This window comes from Hibiscus syriacus, unplaced genomic scaffold (assembly GCF_006381635.1).
Source record: "Hibiscus syriacus cultivar Baekdansim isolate YM2019G1 unplaced genomic scaffold, ASM638163v2 tig00111208_pilon, whole genome shotgun sequence".
In the NCBI taxonomy this organism is placed as follows: domain Eukaryota; kingdom Viridiplantae; phylum Streptophyta; class Magnoliopsida; order Malvales; family Malvaceae; genus Hibiscus; species Hibiscus syriacus.
This window is the reverse complement of record NW_024063020.1, coordinates 1,487,746-1,509,838: the sequence shown is the minus strand read 5'-3', so window position 1 is coordinate 1,509,838 and position 22,093 is coordinate 1,487,746. Positions and strand designations below refer to the sequence as shown.

The 22,093-nt window shown below is 38.8% G+C and overlaps 1 protein-coding gene and 1 pseudogene across 1 annotated transcript; one reads left to right on the top strand and one right to left on the bottom strand.

The window, feature by feature from the left end:
- Nucleotides 1-838: 838 nt before the first annotated feature.
- LOC120155907 lies at nucleotides 839-3,273 on the top strand (annotated as a pseudogene).
- A 91-nt stretch (nucleotides 3,274-3,364) lies between these two features.
- On the bottom strand, nucleotides 3,365-5,392 carry LOC120155862 (L-type lectin-domain containing receptor kinase S.6-like). The gene has a single exon (XM_039167325.1). It carries the CDS (start codon nucleotides 5,390-5,392, stop codon nucleotides 3,371-3,373), a length of 2,022 nt encoding a protein of 673 aa, XP_039023256.1. The 3' UTR covers nucleotides 3,365-3,370.
- Nucleotides 5,393-22,093: the final 16,701 nt, after the last annotated feature.

The window sequence follows — 22,093 nt, the reverse complement described above, 5'->3', positions numbered from 1 at the left end:
GTTAAGCAGCTGGGCAACACTACTCCTGCAACTATCAGATCAGAGGCAACTTAATCAGTAGGTCCTTTTGTTATGTAAATAAATATTGGCATGTAATCAAAGGATCGAGTTGGGTATGCTCTGAGTATTTTGATAAACTTGTATTAACATATGTATATTATTGTATTTTAATAATATAAGTTCAAATGTTTTATTGGTTTTTAAGAGTATTATTTTGTTTAGTCAATGTGACATCCTGGACTCGTATCCGGGTCGGGTATGGGTTGAGGGTATTACATTGTCCTACTATTATTCGAATTAAATAATATCTTTTAATTTAAAATATTTAAAAGGAATATGAATTTAATATAAATATTAAATCCATCAATTAAATTTTTTTTTTTCAAACAGCTCATATTTGAAAACCCATCAAAATCTGTTGAACATTCTTGTGAAAACAAAGAATAAATTACCGCGGCTAATGCAATCCAGTAGTGGCTATCACCATCGTATTTGATATCAGGGGAGCCTGGTAAACTAACAATAAATTTCTCCACCTTTCCCTGTTTGTTTTCCTTGATGTAATATTTTCTACACCTTCTTCTGCAATGTCTACACCATCAGTAAGTTTGAATTTTCGGCCATCAGCCTCATTCGTTAGCAGCTCCACCTCACCATCTCTGCTTATATTCAGCAGTCCCTGGTACATTATCGACTCTACTTATACTGATATTATTTATCCAGGCCATGATTAACCTGTGTAAGAAAGATGAACAAACCTTAAGCATCAGCTACAATGAGTTCATTATTGAGAAGTTGATGATGATGATGATGAAGGGTTAACTGTAGGTAATGTTCGATGTCAGATAAAATTAATGAGAGGTAACATCAAGGATCGTACTAAATACGAATTAAAAATTCGGTGATTATATTGTACATTTTAAAAGTTAGGTGACTAAAATTCATTTATTTATGTTTATTTGTTTACGTACATTTATGTTCATTTATCATTTTAAACGAACGAACATAAACAAATACGAACTAGCTATATTCTTTGAAGAATGAGCACGAATAATTAATTTTTTTCTTTTAATTGTTCATGTTCATTTTCTCGTGTAAAAACGGGACTTGTCTGGTGTAGCGAACTCCTCGTTCTCCTCTCATCTTCCGGTCAAGCCCATCGCCAAAAAACATCATCTTCAACCCATCTTCAGTGTCTCCCTTGTCCACCTTGAACCAGAAAACCCATCAATTCAACATCCCTTAAACCCCATTCAGATTCCTTTAGAATTCGATTTCTTTCCAAAGCTTCTCTTGGGGAAAGCGATTCTTCCTCAGAGGACCCCCTTCCTTTGGTGGGTGAGGACTCTGCAGCCTTCGATTTGGGGACCCAAAGCATCGTTTCTTGGATTTATTTCACTCTTGTTCTGGGAATTGTTATTTTCATCCTCGATGTTGTCTGGATTGATAACTCCACTGGCTACGGAAAAGCTTTTATTGATGCAGTTTCAATCCTCTCTGACAGCCATGAGGTTAGCTTTGGAAAATCTGTAATTTTATCATTGTTTATGCTGATATTTGAGTTCAATTCATACTTATTGCTTGGATTTTTCTCTTATACACCAGGCCTATTAGCAATTTTAGATACCCACAATTGGTGTTGAATTAAATATACGAAAATTAAGATGCATTGCGGGTTTATTTACAAAAATTGTTCTCTTAGACAATTGGTGCTGAAGGGATAGACTTGCAATTTTATCTGCTGCAACTCATTCATAGGAATGTTTATAGGTTTTCTTAATTTATGTACCAAAATTTAACTTTTTTTCTATTGATCAAATGATTTTGACTTGCATTAACTCTTCCCTGTTGGTTTATATGATGCATTCGAGTATTCGACAAACTAATTTCGACTCATGAGTGAACGGCTGCATGTTCTTTCAAAATTATCGAAGCTCTGTTCCATTTTGATAACTGATGCCTTGCACTGGTTTTTTATATTCGCTTTTGTTGTCATGTTTTCCTTATACAACAGATTTACTCATTTTACTGTGGAATTAACATTTTTTACCTCAGTGTGTACTCGGAATGATGAGCTCGATAAGTGACAGATGTTTTATGTTATTAGCTATTACTTTGTCGTTGTTATTTGTGTTATTTTCTGTAATAGGGCTTTGATAATAAGAATTTGATTCTCAAATCCTTCTTGATAGATCGTAATGTTGGCCCTCATTCTCATATTTGCCACTGCCCATAGTGGCTTGGCTAGCTTTCGGGACACGGGTGAGAAGCTCTTGGAAAACGTCCATACCGTGTTCTATTTGCTGGTGTATCCCTTCCGTTGGCTTTTAGCACGGTCGTGAGTTCCAAATTTCTTATGTTGAACAAAGGCGCACTCAGTTGAAGTCAATTTTCATCATCTTGCAGCTTAAGTTTGTAATTCTTGCCCTCTCAAGTGTACTTCATCATACCGTGTTCTATTTGCAGGTGTACTTCATCAACCACAGGTATGATGGGATGCAGTTATGGCAGCTTCAAAATGTTCCTGGAGTCCATCAATTTGTATGGCTCTCGAATTTTATTTCCTTCTTTTTCCTATATCCTTCTACCTTTAATCTATTAGAGGTAGCAGCCGTCAACAAGCCAGATATGCATCTGTGGGAAACTGGCATCATGAGAATCACCCGGCATCCACAGGTTCACCACTATTATCTTGGCATTATATGGTTTGTTTATGCCTTTACGGTTTTCCTTCTTCATGTAGAACACTTTCTGTTCCTTCTCCGATGTTTTCAAATTATCCACTTCGCAATTCCCTCTTATTTTTTCAGATGGTAGGGCAGGTAATCTGGTGATTGGCGCACACACTTTGGATTGGAAACTCTGTAGGCGTTGCAGCCTCCATCGGTTTGATGGGACATCATCTATTTGGTGCTTGGAATGGCGATAGGAGACTAGCTGTGCGACATGGGGAGGCTTTTGAAGTCGTAAAGAAGCGCACAAGCATCATCCCATTTGCGGCAATCCTCGATGGCCGCCAAAAATTGCCGAAAGATTACTACAAAGAATTCATTCGATTGCCCTATTTGTCCATCACGGCATTGACACTAGGTGCATATTTTCTGCATCCAGTAATGCAGGCAGCCAGTTTCCGACTCCATTGGTAGTTCGAACGACACCGTTGGATCATGAAAATTGTATAGAAAGGCGGGCGGAACCCACATCGAGGTCAAGATCATGGTTACACTGGCAAAAGATACATGTATTTACAAATCTATAAATGATTTGCAGCTGTTGTTTCATGAGCAATCCCTAAGTTCTTATATTAGAACATCATCACAATATGTTTCCTCTGTGTACTTTCATATAGTTTCTAATTTTCTTTCCTAAGCTAAACCTTGCTAAAATGGCTCCTGGGAGTCAACCACCCTGCATCGTCGCCGATCGGACTGTTTTCTACACCAAGGTTCAAAATATCTTCACTTTCTTGACACAAATTTGATTTGATCCTCGCTGTTGGTCTCGTCAATGGCAAAACTGGAAGTGACGCTTCGCCTCTGAGAACCATGGCAGCTTCTCTCACTGTGGGTCGTTTTTCGTGGTTGGGATGAACGCAACAAAGTCCTACAATGAGCACCCTCTCCATCTCCGAGACGTTATACCTCCCCAAAAGTCTCCAATCAGCCGCCTCGAGTAGTTTCCTTTGCGCCCATAGGTCCCAAACCCAATCTACAAGCACCGTTTTGTTATCAACCACGGGCCTCTTCCCGGTGGCCACCTCGAGCACCACCACGCCGAAGCTGTAAACATCGGTTTTCACAGTCGGAACACCGCAATAAACATACTCAGGCGCGAGATATCCGATAGTTCCGGCCGGTATCGTAGCTTCTCTCGAACCACAACTGTGTTCGTAGACTTCAGCTAAACCAAAATCCCCGAGCTTGGCATTGAATTCATCATCAAGCATTATGTTGCAGGATTTCACATCTCTATGAATGATCTGTCTCTGACATTCTTCATGTAAAAATGTAAGAGCTGAAGCAACACCAAGAACTACCTTTAATCTTAAGCTCCATGAAAGGAAAGTTGATGAATCTGGGTTTCTATGGAGAAGTCTGTCAAGGCTTCCATTGGCCAAAAACTCGTACACCAGCACCAACTCCTTCCCCTCACAACACCACCCTTGAAGCTGAACCAAATTCTTGTGCTTCAAGCAACCGGCCAAAGCGGCAACCTCGGTCGTAAACGGATTATTAGCGAACGATTTCTTATTGGACTGATCGAACCGCTTCACCGCGACAGCTCCACCGGAAGCGACGGACCCTCTATAAACAACTGCAGAAGCACCTTCACCAACAATTCTGTTCCTATGAAACCCCAGTGTAGCTGACTTGATCTCTGCAAGTGACCATCTTGTTGGAACATTATTAGTCATTTCAACTATAGCTTCTTCTCTTCTTCTTTCAACACTCCTCTCCTTCCTCATCACTACGAAACAAATGACCGGAACCGATATTATAACGACGACCGAAGCCACTAAAGATCCCAATAGAACCCACATGTTCCCAATCTTGAGGCTGGTTTTATGAGGATCATTAAGGGTAGATGAATCCTCTGGAAAACACATGAAACAATAGCCTAATTCAATGGAAGTGGTGAATGTTTCGAACTGCCAATGGTCGACAATGTGCATCGATGAACCGAGTCCATTTGAAGCCGAGAAACCGACGTGCATGTATTCCTTGAACTGGTTCGCGAGGTTAATTTGTGCAACAAGAAGAGGACTTGCAGGCTTAATCGATGAATAACTAAGCCATATCTGAACCAATTTGGTCGAATCACCATACTCGATCCACGCTCTAATCTTTTTCCCACTTTTGAGATCAAACCCTTTGGACAAAACATCAACCGAGGCCAAAGAAACAACCGAGTTAACATCGACACCGACATGATTGCCATTGATGTCACCAATTGACGGATTAAAACTCGTGTCGAACTCAACGGCAAAGAAAGAAGAAGAAGAAGAATCTTGGGAGTTGAAGTCATCGTCGAGCTGTGGGAGTCCCATGTAGCCATTGAAGAAGCTGAAAGAATCGGGCCTGGAGGATATGAAGAAAACGACGCCGTCGCCGAAGGGACAGATGGGGTTAGGGATGATGGAGAAAGAGAAGGCGGAGGTGAAAGAAGCGTTGTCGTCGAGGAAACGGACGGGGTAAACGTAGAGGGCTCTTCCGATGTGGGAAGGTGAAGAAGAAGAGTGGCAGGTGGTTTCTTGAGTGAGGCAAATGCCGTTGGTGCCGAAGAAAGCGTCGTCGTAGAGGGTGATGTTGTTGTTGTTGAGTGGTGATACGGGGAGAGAATTCAAGAGGGGACAGAGATTGAGCCAGAAGATGAACACACATTGAAGCTGCATTGTTTGATCTTTGGTGGTCATTTCTTGAGATAAACAGAGGATTTACTTTGGAATAAAGTAGTGAAGAAAACAGAAAATCTTGATTGTTTCATCTTCCATGTTCTTCTTGGATGAAACGGAGTTAAATGACCCAGATTGAAACGTCGAGCCTTGGGTCCTGTAATTTTATCCTTGTATGTGTAGACCCCATATTTTGTCCTCATCCCCAATAGTCTATATCTCGCCCAACCTGGTTACCACAAGAACACTATCACTTGTTTTCCTACCAATGCCAACGTAAAAAGGATGAGAGTGCATGTGAACTTTTATCCAAAGCATGTTCACAAATTGCATTATTTTAAAGTGTAAAATCATTGTGAAATTGGCTATAAAAGCCGAATGCATGTATGAACAAGCACGGGAAACAGAAAGGAAAGGAAAAAATGCTTTCATTTTAATTTTGGGTTAACCTCACATAGGGCCCTTTAATTTCTTGCCATCTTTTATGTTGGTCCCTTAAACTTTTGGACTATTTATGTTTAAGCCACTCTATTATCACATTTTTTAAAAATCAGCCACCAAATCCTTGAGTCTAATCACATTTAGGTCCCTCTAATATTACCTTGTTTTTACATTCTAGTCACCAAAACTCTATGTTTTTATTTTATTTTATTTTTGACGCTTTATTTTCGTTATTTTCAATTCGATAACCAATATGTTATATTTTGTGATGATTTATGCATGTAACTTTCATTTCCTTTATTTTACTCACTATTAACTTTTAATTTAGTCACTGTTGTTTTAATTTTTTGAATTTAGATCCTTGTTTATTTTTATTTAGTAACTATCTTATGTTTTCTTGCATTTTTAGTTAACATAATTAGGTTTTGGGTCCTTGTATTCATTTTAAATTAATTGTTGAGGCTCTTATTTGTTCATATATATTTATTAGATCATTCTACTTTAATCCTTTAATTTTTCGTTTGTGTTATTTTAGTACTTTTTTTTTGCTATTTAATCCCTTAAGTTTTTGTTTTTCTTGCAGCTCGTTCTTAAGATTAATTCGACCCATAAATTTTAATTGTTTCCAATTTAATTTTTAATTTGATTTTTTTTCATTCCTTTTATTTATTTGTTTTATTTCGATCTTAATACTAACTCTTTGTGTTTGTTTGTTTTATTTTCTTACTTTATTTATGATTTTTTAGGATAATTTTAATCAATCAAAGGTAAGTAATTTGAATCGAATCTCTAAATTTTAATTTAAATTGTAATTTTCGCAATTAAGACAACCCGATAAATTAAATGGTACCGAAAGGGCAGTTCAGGGTGCTAATCATTCCTTGACTGTAACTGACTCCCGAATCCGACATATTTATGGTAAAACGCAGATCAGGTAAGACGGTATCCGATCAACCAAATTTTTTTACGAAAAATAAATGATCGGTGGCGACTCCTAATATTTTATTTAAGTCGAAGCCCAATTCTGGGCCCACCTGAAAGGCGGTTGCGAAAATTTGGCGACTCCGCTGGGGACAGATAAGTGAGTCAGGCCATAATTAATTTTCGGTTGTATTTTTAAGCGAAAATAAAAATTTAAGTTTTAATTTATCTATCCGATTCTAATTATTTATCTTTGATTATTTTTCAAATAAATAGTTGTACTGACGTTTTTCTCAATGATTTTAGATTATCAAAATTTTTATCTCAAGCTCTATACCCGAGCTCTGAACCCTATTTAAGTGGGGTGAAAGCGACGCCTTCGTGAGAATTTATTCTCCGTGCGGGCCTAGCAAGTAACCTTCGGGATTCATATACCTTATGTCTTCGTGTGAATTTATTCACCGTGCGGGCATAAGGGAATGTGTCCTCTCGAGTTTAACTTGGTCCATACAAGCCTGTGATGGGTTTAGGACTAAGGGTCTGGCAAGCCCAAGGGGACACCAGCAAGGAGAACTCGGGTACCATTTTAGAATCTAAACCGAGAAACCATGGAGAATTAGAGCCTACCCCGAAACCACATTCCAAAACCTAGGATATTTTTACCCTAACCATGTTTTTTGTATTTTTTTTTCTTTTGTCATTTTTTTTATTTGTTTATTTTTTTTACTAACTTTTTTTGCCTTTGTGTTTGTTTTCTAGCATTTGCATCATAACAAGAGGCTATTGATCCCTAAAAATAGTTTGTTACACACGAAATAATCTGAATTAATGGACAAAGGTGTTGTAATACAAGAGATTAAAAACGCCGAGGCACGACTATGGTCCGAGAAGACGCATAAAGAGAAGAGAGACAGTCTGCAGAGTAACTATGTGTCAGAGCTGGTTAGCTACGCCTCTGTTAGCCTGAAACAGAATAATGTCCAAGAGCTGCGGAACATTTGGAACAGTTGGAAGAATGACAGAAAGCAGAAGTTCAGCCAACGATATGGTGATATTGCCCTCTTACTCCGTGTCAAGACTGATGAGCCCCTGCTCCGAGCATTGATTCAAGTCTGGAACCCAGGATATAGTTGTTTCACCTTTAACCGGGAGGACATGGTGCCCACCATCGAAGAGTATACTACCCTACTGCACTGTGAAAGTATCAGACTAGAGAGGGTATATATCAAACACATCAAGAGTCAACCTTTCAAGAATGGATTGGCTAAGATTGCAGGGGTTGATGAAAAATAGGTAACTGATCGACTCCGACACAAAGGTAACGGAGAAAGAATCGAGTGGATCCACATAAAGCAACTAATGAAGAACCACCCTGATGAATGGAAGACTATAGACCTTTTTGCACTGGGTCTGTATGGTTTGATTATATTTCCGAAGATCCTTGGGTGCATTGACGAAACCGTTATGGAACTATTTGAACAACTTCCAAGGCCAGTCAACCCAGCACTGACCATTTTGGCCGAGACCTTTTGGTATCTTAATCATTGAAGAAGAATTGGTGGAGGAAGGTTCATTGGGTGTGTTCAGCTCCTTCAAGTTTGGATTCACAGCCACTTCTGGAAGACTAACGGGGTCGCCTACCGCCGATTTAGCACCACCTATTCACCTTTGGGAGAGTTCATCACTATAAAATGGCATGAAGGCGCTACCAAGGAAAAGTGGATGAAGGTATTCACTCATCTTCAGGACCGGGATATTACCTGGAGAGCCCCCTGGTTATTCCTCAGTAACGTTCTTTACCGGTGTGGGGATTCTGATACTATGACCTTACTTGGACTTTGGAGCGCAGTTGGGTATGCTCCGTCGTTAGCACTTAGACAATATGGGGCACGTCAGTTCATCTCGGCCACATACGAATTATCTGTATCAGAGTTTGTGTACCACGGTGATAACTATAAAAAGATGATCAAAGAAGTAGCTGACTCATGGAAGAAAGTGTTCTGAATGGATATTGTAGCTGCAAGAGACATGCTTACTCCGGATTATGTAGAGTGCCGAAGATTGAGAAAAAATGACAACATACTGGTGCCAGACTGTGAAGACACCCGGACCATGGAGGAACATCTCAGGAATGTCCATTCCGAACTGGAGATAGCCAAGACCGAGTTTGAAGCTGTGAATAATGAGCTGAAGCATAAGGTAAGGGAACTTGAAGTTGAACGATACCAATGGAAGTTAGACGCCGATACTCAGAAAGATCGAGCAGACAAACTGGAGAAAGAACAGAAGAAAATCCATTTCGAGCTTGAAGACTTGAGAAATGGGTATCAAAATAAAGTCAAGGATAACTCCAATTTGAAAAGAACTTCTGAATACTGGAAAGATGAAGCTCATAGCCTAAAAAGGAAGTTTGAGGGGTATGATGAGCAGCTGAAGACTACTCAGAGGCGCTTAGCAGGTAGTCAACATCATAACCAATGCTTGAGAATCCAGGTGGCTGATCTGGAGAAACAGCATGAGAAAGATGGCAAAACAATAGCTGAGTTAGAAGCCATTCTTGATGAACTCAAGAAGCAAGCAAGCGAACTTCAGATAGTGCCTTTCGACGGAGGTTTACAGTGGCGTTTCCGTTGGGAGCAAGCTTAGCAAAGGGTGAAGTCTAGAGACGCAGTCATCCGAGATTTCCTGGATCAAGTACAGAAGGCAACCTGTCATCTACATGGCTTGGTAAGGGAAGCCGGAGTGGTTCGACAGAGCATTCAACCAGTAACAGATGAAGGAAGAAGACTTGTCAACCTTTTAGAAGATGTTCGGGGTCTGGAGGCTTTAGTCCGGATATACCTTTGATTGTTTTTATGTCTCTTATAAGATAAAACATTTTTGTTTAAATAAGGATTATTTATAATAACAGACACTTTTCTGGATCAATGCCTCTAAATTGCATACATCATGCATTGCATACTTTGCATTTTATATTTCATGTTTATTTTTTATATTTTCCATGTTTTTACATTCGTATTAACTAACAGAACATGTCTTAGAAAGAGCAAATACCAAGAGCTCAAGACACACATCATCCGCACAATACTCGAACAAAAAAGAGACAGATGGAGGCCAGAATGGAAAAACTCGAGGAGAACATGGCAAGATTGCAAAAAGAACTGGAAGATAAGATGGCCCAGAACAGTCAAAGTACCCTAGAATCCATCAAGAAAAACCAGGAGTCCTTGGTCGATCAAATCGTGGCCAAGTTATCAGGCTTACAGCATGCGAGTGCGCCAAGGGCAGGTTCATTTGAGGGGTTAACTATACCGCCAACCTAACAGGTGGTTATCTCACCCAGAGCATTACCCGGGGACTCATCCGCTACTAAAGGGAAAGTTGCATTACCCGGTGACTCATCTTCTACCAAAGGGAAAGCTGCATCTACTATTAAGATACAAACTTTTACGACCATCCCTGACAATCATCCGGATAATTACCATGTCCCGAATTTTGATGAGGAGGATAAAGCTAAAAAGATGGAAGAGAAAATCAGGATGTTAGAAGACCAGATGAAGATGGTCAAAGGGGACCAGGACTATTATGGGGTAGATGCAATGGAGTTGAACCTAGTTCCAGATTTGGTGCTTCCACCAAAATTCAAGGTCCTTGAGTTTGAGAAGTTTGATGGGAACAACTGCCCCTCAGCACACATCACTATGTTCTGTCGAAAAATGACAGGATATGTGGGAAATGACCAACTCCTGATCCATTGCTTCCAGGAGAGCCTGTCCGGTTCAGCTATCCGGTGGTACAACCAGCTCAGCCGAACTCATATCAAGACATGGAAAGACTTAGCCAAGTCTTTCTTGGAGCAGTGCAAGCATATCAACGATATGAGACCAGACCGGGTTATGCTCCAAAGCTTGGAGAAAAAGCATAACGAGAGTTTCCGACAATACGCACAGCGTTGGAGGGATTTAGCTGTGCAAGTTCATCCATCCTTGGATGAAAAGGAAACTATAAAGCTGTTTGTACAGACCCTGAAGGCACCTTACTTCGGGCACCTAGTGGCAATCACATCAGGAAGTTTCTCAGATCTAGTTATGGCCAGTGAAATGATCGAATTAGCCATAAAACAAGGAAAAATTGAGGGAGGTGACTCCAGTAAGAAGCCTCTCGTGAAGAACAAAGAACGAGAGATCAATAATGTCAACACCTACAACCCAAACAAGGGTGTTACGATCTCAAGTTCAAATACCACTGCAGCTGTACCATATGGTACTTCTAAATAGAACCATAGAGAACCAAGAAAGGAAAGGGAAAGAGAGCAATTCGATCCTATTCCCATGACATACAAAGAGTTATACCAACAGCTCTTTGATACTCACGTTGTGTCACATTATCCTATGGATCCAATAAAGCCCCCTTACCCGAGATGGTTCGACGAGAATGTTAATTGCGAATATCATGGCGGTGTACAGGGGCATTCAATCGAAAATTGTCTCGCATTCAAGAGGCTTGTACAACGAATGCGAAACAAGAATTGTATCACTTTCAACTCCGGAACACCAAACGTCGCCCACAATCCCTTGCCAAATCATCAAGAGACTGGAATTAACGCAGTCACCACCGAGAAGGGCAAGAGAGTCAAATCGAGTGTTTCAGAAGTTAAAGCTCATTTGGCTTGGGTATGGAGCCAAATGGTAAAAGCATGGCTTCTTGCACTATATCCAGATACAGCATGAAATGAATACGGTAACCATTGCTGTTACCACAATGAAGAAGGGCTTAAAGTGCAAGATTGCCCAGAGTTCAAGACATTAGTCCAGCTCATGATGGATAGAAAAGAGCTGGAGTTTTACGAAGAAGTTCAGGATTCCCCGAAAGCAGACATTTGCGCTACCGGAGAATCATCAGAAAGAAGATTTGGTAGGGGTAGTCCATTGGTAATTACCCCTAAAGCAAAGACGACAACAACAACTCAAGCAAAGGTGGTGATCACAGCACCTCGGCCTTTTCAGTACAAGGACAGTCGACAAGTGCCATGGAAATACGAATGCCAGGTGAGTACTTCCAAAGAATGTGATAGCAAAGTGGGGCAGAGACCACTTGAGCCTTTCAAAGAAGATGTATTGGCTATCAATGAACCTATAAAGGAGGAAGAAGCTAAAGAATTCCTCAAATTCTTGAAACATAGCGAGTACAGTGTTGTAGAACAGCTCCACAACTTGCCAACGCGCACTTCAATGTTGGCACTTTTGTTAAACTCAGAGGCACATCGCGAGGCACTGTTGAAAGTCCTAAATCAAACGTTCGTGCCACAAAACATACCAGTCAGCAAGATGGATCGACTGGTGAACAATATTCAAGCTGATAATCTCATCTCATTTTCAGATGATGAGATTTCATCCGGAGGAAGAGGCCGAACAAAGGCATTACACATCACTACGTATTGCAAAGGGCATGCCCTACCAAGTGTGTTGATCGACAACGGATCAGCCCTAAATGTTATGCCTTTGATTACATTGAAGAGGCTGCCAATGGATACCTCTCATATGAGAGTCTGTCAGAACGTGGTCCGAGCATTTGATGGGACCAAAAGAGAGGTAATTGGCAAGATTGAGGTACCGCTAACGATCGGACCGACCACCTACAATGTTGAGTTTCTAGTGATGGATATCATGTCTTCCTATAACTGTCTTTTGGGAAGGCCATGGATTCATCAAGCAGGTGCAGTACCATCCTCTCTGCATCAAAAAGTTAAGTTTGTTATCGACGGGGCCTTAGTAATCATTAATGCTGAGGAAGATATCGTGGCAAGTGTGACCACGGATGCCCCGTACATTGAAGTAAACAATGAAGGTGTAGAATGGTCATTTCGCTCCTTAGAATTCATGAATGACACATTCGTGGCAGAAGGAAAAATGATTCCTAAACCCCGACTATCCAAGTGTACCAAAATAGAGGTCAAGCAAACCTTGGGACGAGGCGCTAAGACCGGAAGAGGGTATGGGAAGCATTTGCAAGGAAAGATTAATCCAGTCATTCCTATTTCAAAATTAGATCAGTTTGGGCTTGGTTTTCAGCCCAATTATCATGAAAAGAGGAAGGAAATCCAGAAGAAATGGGAAAGAAGATTAGCCAGGTTGACTGGAAGCGAGTTTCAACGGGAACCAATGGTATTCCCACCTCTTTATCACACATTCAAGTCAGGTGGTTATGTGTTTAAGACCACCTCATCCGATTTAGAAGTGGCTCTGAAAGATTTGAATATCAATGTCGTGACTACAAAAGATGCGGACAACGCCAATAAATCTGAAATCTACCCTCTGCCACCTGGGTTTGTGCCTAGCAACTGGTCGGTGGAAGAACTACTTGTGGTTTACAAGAGTCTTTCAGAGTAATATTCGAACTATCCCTATTTGCCTATACCCGGGGCAATAGGTTATCTTTTGTAAGGGTGAATAAATATTGTTTTAAATTCAATAAAAGATACGAATTTTCTTCATGTCAAACATTTTTCTTATTTCATTTCTTTTGAATTCATTTTTTTAATACTCCATTCTATTCCTTTTCGAATTTAATTTTTGATTGTTTCGTGTGGGATATTTTCCTCTCTCACACATACACATTTTCTTTTTCTTCAGGTCCCCAGATAACGATAATGTAGGCACTGATGATCCTGATCCGGAGGTGGATTTTGAATCGGCCATTTGTCTTGGGGAATTCGATGAATGCGACAATGAGGAAAAGTGAAACTTACCTACCGAATTATTGAGAATGGTAGAAAGAGAAGAGAATCAAATACTGCCACATGAGTAAAAGATCGAAATCTTCAATCTGGGCACTGACGAGGATAGAAAGGAGGTTAAAATCGGTACAATTCTTTCGGATGAAGCAAGACAAAACTTGATAGTCTTACTTCAAGAGTACAGAGATGTGTTCGCTTGGTCATATCAAGACATGCCGGGACTAGACACAGATATGGTAGTCCACAAACTACCTATCAAACCAGAATGCAAACCCGTGCAGCAAAAGCTGAGGAGAATGCGACCATAAATGCTCCTTAAGATCAAGGAAGAAGTCAAGAAGCAATTTGATGCTGGTTTCCTCCAAGTGGCCAAATATCCGGAATGGGTGGCCAACATCGTGCCTGTGCCAAAGAAAGACGGGAAAGTACGCATGTGTGTCGATTACCGGGACCTTAACAAGGCAAGTCCCAAAGACAACTTCCCTCTGCCACACATTGACACATTGGTGGACAATACAGCAGGGAACGCTTTCTTTTCATTCATGGATGGATTCTCAGGATATAATCAGATCAAGATACATCCTGAAGATATGGAGAAGACCACGTTCGTCACAATGTGGGGAACTTTCTGTTATAAGGTGATGCCCTTTGGATTGAAGAATGCTGGTGCAACATATCAGAGAGCTATGGTGACCCTGTTCCATGACATAATGCACAGAGAAATCGAGGTTTACGTCGATGACATGATTGTCAAGGCACAGACAGAGAATGAACAGATCGAGAATTTGAGAAAACTCTTCCAAAGATTGAGGAAGTTCCAGCTGCGACTGAACCCGAGCAAGTATACCTACGGGGTAACATCTGGGAAGTTGTTAGGATTCGTAGTCAGTAGGAAAGGGATTGAGGTTGATCCTGATAAAGTTAAGGTTATCCAGAATCTACCTCCACCATGAACACAGAAAGAGGTCCGAGGTTTTCTGGGCAGATTGAACTACATAACACGGTTCATATCTCAGTTAACCGAAAAATGTGACCCAATCTTCCGACTTCTCCGAAAAAATAACCCTGGAGCATGGGATGAAAACTGCCAGATTGCATTTGAAAAAGTAAAGGAGTATTTGTCTCACGCTCCAATCCTGATATCCCCTATCCCAGGCAAACACATGTTCTTATATCTATCTGTGTTCGAGAACTCAATGGGGTGTGTCCTGGGTCAACATGATGAGTCTGGAAAGAAGGAAAGAGCCATATATTATTTAAGTAAGAAGCTCACCGATTGTGAGGTCAGATATCCTCCTATCGAGAAGGTTTGATGTGCTCTAGTCTGGGCTACAAAGAGACTCAGACAATACATGTTGTATCACACTACATGGCTGATCTCCAAGTTAGATCCTCTAAAATACATGATGGGTGTACCTGCTCTATCTGGAAGGTTAGCCCGATGGCAGATGCTATTGTCTGAATTTGATATCGAGTACGTAAGCCAAAAAGCAATAAAGGGAAGTGCCATATCAGATTTTTTGGCAAGCAGAACCGATGAGAACTATGAGCCGCTAAGCTTTGACTTCACAGACGAAGACTTGATGGCTATCACCTTAGAAGAGGCAAGTACTTCTACCTACAGTTCCTGGAGAATGCATTTTGATGGTGTATCAAATGCATTAGGACATGGCATCGGGGCAATACTGATCTCCCCAGAAGGGAATCATTACCCATTCACTAGCAGACTGAATTTCGATTGCACCAACAACATGGAAGAATATGAGGCTTGTGTTTTGGGAATTCGAGCTGCAATGGGGCAAAATATCAAGACTTTACGGGTATACAGAGATTCAGCCTTAGTAATCTATCAGCTCCGTGGAGAATGGGAAACCAAGGATGTAAAGCTGGTAGAGTATCAGAAGCTAATACTGGATCTACTCGAGGAGTTCGATGAAGTCACCTTCCACTATGTGCCGAGAGAAGAAAATCAAATGGTTGATGCCTTAGCTACCTTGGCAGCCGTATTCAAGGCTGGCGGGGAGTCTGAAATGATGCAAATTGACATGCAATCGTATGAGTACCCGGCTCATTGTTACCAAATCGAAGAGGTGAAAGACATTAAGCCTTAGTACCATGACATTCTGCAATACATCAAGAATCGGAGTTATCCAGAGGAAGCCACCGAGACTGACAAAAGAACCATTAGAAGGATGGCAGCTGGATATGTCCTTGACGGGGATGTTTTGTACAAGAAAAGCCATGACCAAGTTCTATTAAGGTGTTTAGATGCAGAAGAGGCAAAAATGATAGTGGAAGAAGTACATGATGGAGTTTGTGGAACACATGCAAATGGGCACATGATGTCAAGACAAATAATGAGATGCGGATATTTTTGGTCAACACTGGAAAGTAATTGCATCAACTACGCTAGAAGATGTCATAAGTGTCAGATTTACGGAGATAAAATAAATGTTCCACCTCATCCACTTCACGTGATGACATCACCATGGCCTTTTTCTATGTGGGGCATGGATGTTATCGGGCAAATCTATCCGAAGGCTTCGAATGGCCACCGTTTCATTCTCGTGGCAATTGATTATTTCACCAAGTGGGTAGAGGCTGCTTCCTACGCCAGTGTTACTCAGTCCACTATTTGCAAGTTTTTGAAGAAAGAAATCATATGTCGGTATGGTTTACCTAAAAGAATCATTATCGATAATGCTACAAATTTGAACAACAAAATGATGAAAGTTGTCTGTGAGCAATTCAACATAAAGTATCACAATTCTACTACCTACAGACCAAAGATGAACGGAGCAGTAGAAGCAGCAAACAAAAACATTAAAAAGATAGTGGAGAAAACGACTGAGACCTACAAAGACTGGCACGAGAAATTGCCTTTTTCTTTGTTCGCTTACCGAACCTCGGTACGAACCTCGACTGGGGTAACTCCATTTTCACTAGCTTATGGAATGGAAGCAGTACTACCCATTGAAGTAGAAATTTCGTCAATCCTGATAGATGAAAAGAGACTGAAAGCCATTCATCACGGTCAAATCTATCAGAAACGAATGATTCGGGCACATGACAAGAAGGTGCGCCCGAGAATATTTCGTGAAGGAGACCTGGTGCTAAAGAGAATTTGGCCAATCCATAAAGATTACAGAGGAAAATGGATGCCAAATTGGGAAGGACCTTATGTCGTAAAAAAGGCCTTTTCCGGAGGAGCCCTTGTCCTGGCTGAAATGGAACTGCCACATCCTATCAATTCGGATGCAGTCAAAAAATACTTTGCCTAGGATGAAAACTCGAGATGGCATCCTAATTCGAAAAAGAAAAAGAAAAAGAAAAAGAAAAAGAAAAGAACAAAAAAGAGAAAAACGTTTAGGGTGAAAACCCGAAAGGGCGCACTAGATAGAAAAAAGAGAAAAAGAAAAAAATAAGGTGGGTTCAAGATGAAAACCTGTAAAGGGCGTCTTGCAACCAAGGATGGGTCCAAATTGAAAACCCGAAAGGGCGATTTGGATATTAATTCAAGAAATCCAGACATCCCGGCAGGATTAACGAGTCGGAGAAAGGTTGCACTTTCCTGAACATTGTCGCATCTTCAAAGATCCCTCGGCAAAAGTTGCGTTCAAGGTCACTTAACGGCTTATCAGTTCAACAGTGCCCACATTATCAAGATCTAAGACATTCATTCACACTTCATCATATATTCATTTTCCAAAATGTTTCTCATTTGTTCTTTTTCCCTTATGAATAAAGACAATCTTTTCTCTAAAATCAATTCCTTTTGAGCATCTTGGGTTGAATTTAAACCTAATGATTTATTTACTTTTGTAAAAGATAATTGCATATTATTGTACAAAGACTCTTTGAAAAGTACAGGTACTTAGAAAGTCGATCAAGGATCATGCACATAATTGAGATGGTCGAGAAGCATTTTCCAAATCAAGGATAAAAAATATCAGATTTAAATATTTGAAGAATTCAAGATTAGGAATTAGAACTTCAAGATTCCAGAATCAAGAGTCAACAAGACAGGCAATCGGAGATCGAGATTTCTCTCTAGAACCCAAAATAACATATGTTGCATATACATTTTAGGCATACCTAAGAGCATTGCATCCATAGCATCGCATCCATAGCATCGCATATATGCATAACTTTGCAGGTTCTAGCTAGAGTCAATTTCAACTTCACAACGAAGGATATTGGACTCGAAGCAACACCATATACTGAAGATTGGATTTCAACTTTATAACGAATGATATCCAATTCAAAGCTCAACTCCACAGCGAAGGGGCTTCCCAGTTTCATTCAAAGCCAATTTCAACTTCACGACGAAGGATATTGGACTCGAAACATCCATGATTTCAACTTCACGATGAAGGATATCGTGCCCACAAACAACATTGGATTTCAACTTCACAGCGAAGGATATCCAATTCAAAGCTCAACTTCACAGTGAAGGGGCTTCCCAGATTCATTCAGAGTCAATTTCAACTTCACGACGAAGGATATTTGACTCGAAACATCCATGATTTTAACTTCACGACGAAGGATATCGTGTCCACCAGCAACATTCATCTTTTGATTGGATTTCAACGTCACGACGAAGGATATCTAATTAGATGCTCAACTTCACAACGAATGGGTCATCCACGATTTCAACTTCACGACGAAGAATATCGTGTCCACCAGCAACAATGCAACCCACGATTTCAACTTCACGACAAATGATATCGTGCTCAACTGATTGACTTGATTTCACAACAAATGAGTCATCGACAACAAAAGGGATTCATTCCCCAGCCCAGTTACAGCATAACTCAAGGCGATATGTCAACCAAGACCTTCGAGTTCGATTACATTCAGCTCAAAGGCACATCATTTGTAGCATAACTCAAGGCGAGAAGGGTTATCTGTCAACAAACCCTCGAGTTCGATTACATTCAGCTCAATGGAATATCAAATTTACAGCATAACTCAAGGCGATAAGGGCTATCTGTCATCAAAGACCTTCGATTTCGATTTCATTCAGCTCATAGGCATATCAACCGCATGGTAGCAACAAGGAACTACCTTCTGGAAGAATTTTCAAAGCCGAAATCTTCAAACCAAGAAGAAGACCAAGGCCCAATTCTAGGCTCAGGCTAAAGCCCAATTACAGTTACTCCCCAACAAATGTATCAAGTCTCAAAACAAAAAAAGGATCGGACAAAAACTAGTTGTCTTTTTCGTCTTTGCCATATTCTTGTTAACACAAGAATGTGCAAAGAGGGGCAATTGTAGACCCCAGATTTTTTCCTCATCCCCAACAGCCCATACCTCTCCCAGCCTGGCTACCACAAGAACACTATCACTTGTTTTCCTGCCAATGCCAACGCAAAAAGGATGGGGGTGCATGTGAACTTTTATCCAAAGCATCATCACAAATTGCATTATTTTAAAGTGTAAAATCATTGTGAAATTGGCTATAAAAGCCGAATGCATGTATGAACAATCAGGGGGAAACAGAAAGGAAAGGAAAAAATGCTTTCATTTTAATTTTGGGTTAACCTCACATAGGGCCCTTTAATTTCTTGCCATCTTTTATGTTGGTCCCTTAAACTTTTGGACTATTTATGTTTAAGCCACTCTATTATCACATTTTTTAAAAATCAGCCACCAAATCCTTGAGTCTAATCACATTTAGGTCCCTCTAATATTACCTTGTTTTTACATTCTAGTCACCAAAACTCTATGTTTTTATTTTATTTTATTTTTGGCGCTTTATTTTCGTTATTTTCAATTCGATAACCAATATGTTATATTTTGTGATGATTTATGCATGTAACTTTCATTTCCTTTATTTTACTCACTATTAACTTTTAATTTAGTCACTGTTGTTTTAATTTTTTGAATTTAGATCCTTGTTTATTTTTATTTAGTAACTATCTTATGTTTTCTTGCATTTTTAGTTAACATAATTAGGTTTTGGGTCCTTGTATTCATTTTAAATTAATTGTTGAGGCTCTTATTTGTTCATATATATTTATTAGATACTTCTACTTTAATCCTTTAATTTTTCGTTTGTGTTATTTTAGTACTTTATTTTTTTTTATATTTTTGCTATTTAATCCCTTAAGTTTTTGTTTTTCTTGCAGCTCATTCTTAAGATTAATTCGACCCATAAATTTTAATTGTTTCCAATTTAATTTTTTAATTTGATTTTTTTTCATTCCTTTTATTTATTTATTTTATTTCGATCTTAATACTAACTCTTTGTGTTTGTTTGTTTTATTCTTACTTTATTTATGATTTTTTAGGATAATTTAATCAATCAAAGGTAAGTAATTTGAATCGAATCTCTAAATTTTAATTTAAATTGTAATTTTCGCAATTATGACAACCGATAAATTAAATGGTACCGAAAGGGCAGTTCAAGGGTGCTAATCCTTCCTTGACTGTAACCGACTCCCGAATCCGACATATTTCTGGTAAAACGCAGATCAGGTAAGATGGTATCCGATCAACCAAATTTTTTACGAAAAATAAATGATCGGTGGTGACTCCTAATATTTTATTTAAGTCGAAGCCCAATTCCGGGCCCACCCGAAAGGCGGTTGCGACAATATTATTATTATTGAGGTTAACGGTTTAGAATGGTAGTGAAAAAAATAAAGTGTTGGGTGCCGAAATAGGATTTCTAGAATAGTTGAGTGATTAGAAATATAATTTATCTTTGTATTTTAATGGTTAACGGTTTAAAATAAATAAAATAACGATTTAAGCTTAAAGAGATAATTCGTCCTAAAAAATACTTCAGGATTTAACTCAATACAAATGTAAAGTTTAGGAGGCAACTGTGTATTGCCTTAAGAAATGAAGGTTAAAAGAGGCATAATCACCAAATTAGTCCATAATGTTTACTCAAATAGTTATTTTAACTCTTGTTAATTTTTAGAATATTTTAGTCCTGATATTTCAATTTTTAGTCAAGATAGCTCCTGTTAAATGAAAATTTAATTATCATATGTAATTGATGTGTTATTTCCGCATATACTTAATTGATGGTATGATACAAATTACGTCATTAATTTAGATGATATGATATATATTGTCATAAATTTGAGTAACAGAATACATGTTATATCATTAATTTAAGAGGTATAATGTATCATGTCATCAATTTTGAATGATATGTTATATGGTACGATGTTATATTGAGTGACATGACATGTATTATATTATTATTTTAAGTGATATGATATGTTCACATCATTATTTTAAAGGGTAAACTACATTAAATACTATTGAACTTTAAGCGTTGATTCATTTATACTACTGATATTTTAATTTTGTCAATTTTAACACTGACGTTTATATTTAATTACAGTTATGTCACCTGCTGTTAATCGTTAACGAGATAATGACATGACATATCTGTACAGTGATGGTGATGAGATGGCTTTCTCACTAAAATGTCATTGTTTTGGTACAATTACTTTTATGCCCAAAACCCCAAAATAAAATCGTTTTATTGGAATTATTTGATAAAAAAATAATTTTCCATGGGATTTAAACCAAAATAATGAACCAATGCTACACATCCGACCATCAAACTAACTTAAACTTATTATATTATTAACAAAACTAAAATATATGTGAAATAATAGTTCTATACTTTCATCTTAGTCGTCAATCCAAATCTATTTTCATCTCCACTCATTGTCCAACTTTTATTCAAAACTTCTTTCTTTGTCTTCTTCATCCTCCACAGGCCTTATTGTCTCCATCTATGACCCTATTACATATCTCATACTAGATCATAAACTCTGTGCTTTCTGACGCATCAACGATGTCAACCAACTGCTCGACGAAATGTCAAGCTCAAAGTTGTTGATTTGGCTTCCAAGTTCAACACCCAACCTTTCTTGAAGATTTTCAATTTGATACTCGACGTTTTTGTTAAGGAATATATTGATCTGACTAGGAAGTTTTATAGGAAGAAGATGATGTCGACTAGTGTTCAAGGAAGGGAAGAAGCAGAGAGGGAGCATAGAAAGATGCAATTGAAGGCTATTCCCAAAAGAAAATGTTTGATGATAAAGGAAGATTTTGAGTTTGTGTATGGGATTTATCTAACTATAAACTCAAAATTTTTAAGGTTTTATTGAGGAATAAAGAAATAAGATGAAGACTATTAGTTGTGTTTATAAAAATTAAAAATTCAAGCTGTTATTTAACATTTATAATAGTTTTTGTTGAGGTTACAAGTTTTCAAATTAACTTGGTGGTCTGCTTCGGTTTTGATGAGGAAGTCACGTTATCACTGTCAATGCACATAGATAACATGTCATCGTCTCATTAATAGATTAACTGTAAGGTAACAAAATTACAGCTAAATATAAACGTAAGTGTTAAATTAACAAAATTAAAACGTCAGTAATATAAACGAGTCAACACTTAAAATTTAATAGTATATCATATAATTTACTCTATTTTAAATAATACTACACATATTACATCAATATTTTACTGCTCAAGTCGAGGATCAAAGGATTTTCCGATGAATTTCTCATGGTACTTCCAACAAAATTGCAATAATCGTATTTCCTAAAACAAAAAACAAAACC

Excerpts from the sequence above, each read along its gene's own strand:
- LOC120155862 (XM_039167325.1), bottom strand. The coding sequence starts at position 5,392 with ATGCAGCTTCAATGTGTGTTCATCTTCTGGCTCAATCTCTGTCCCCTC.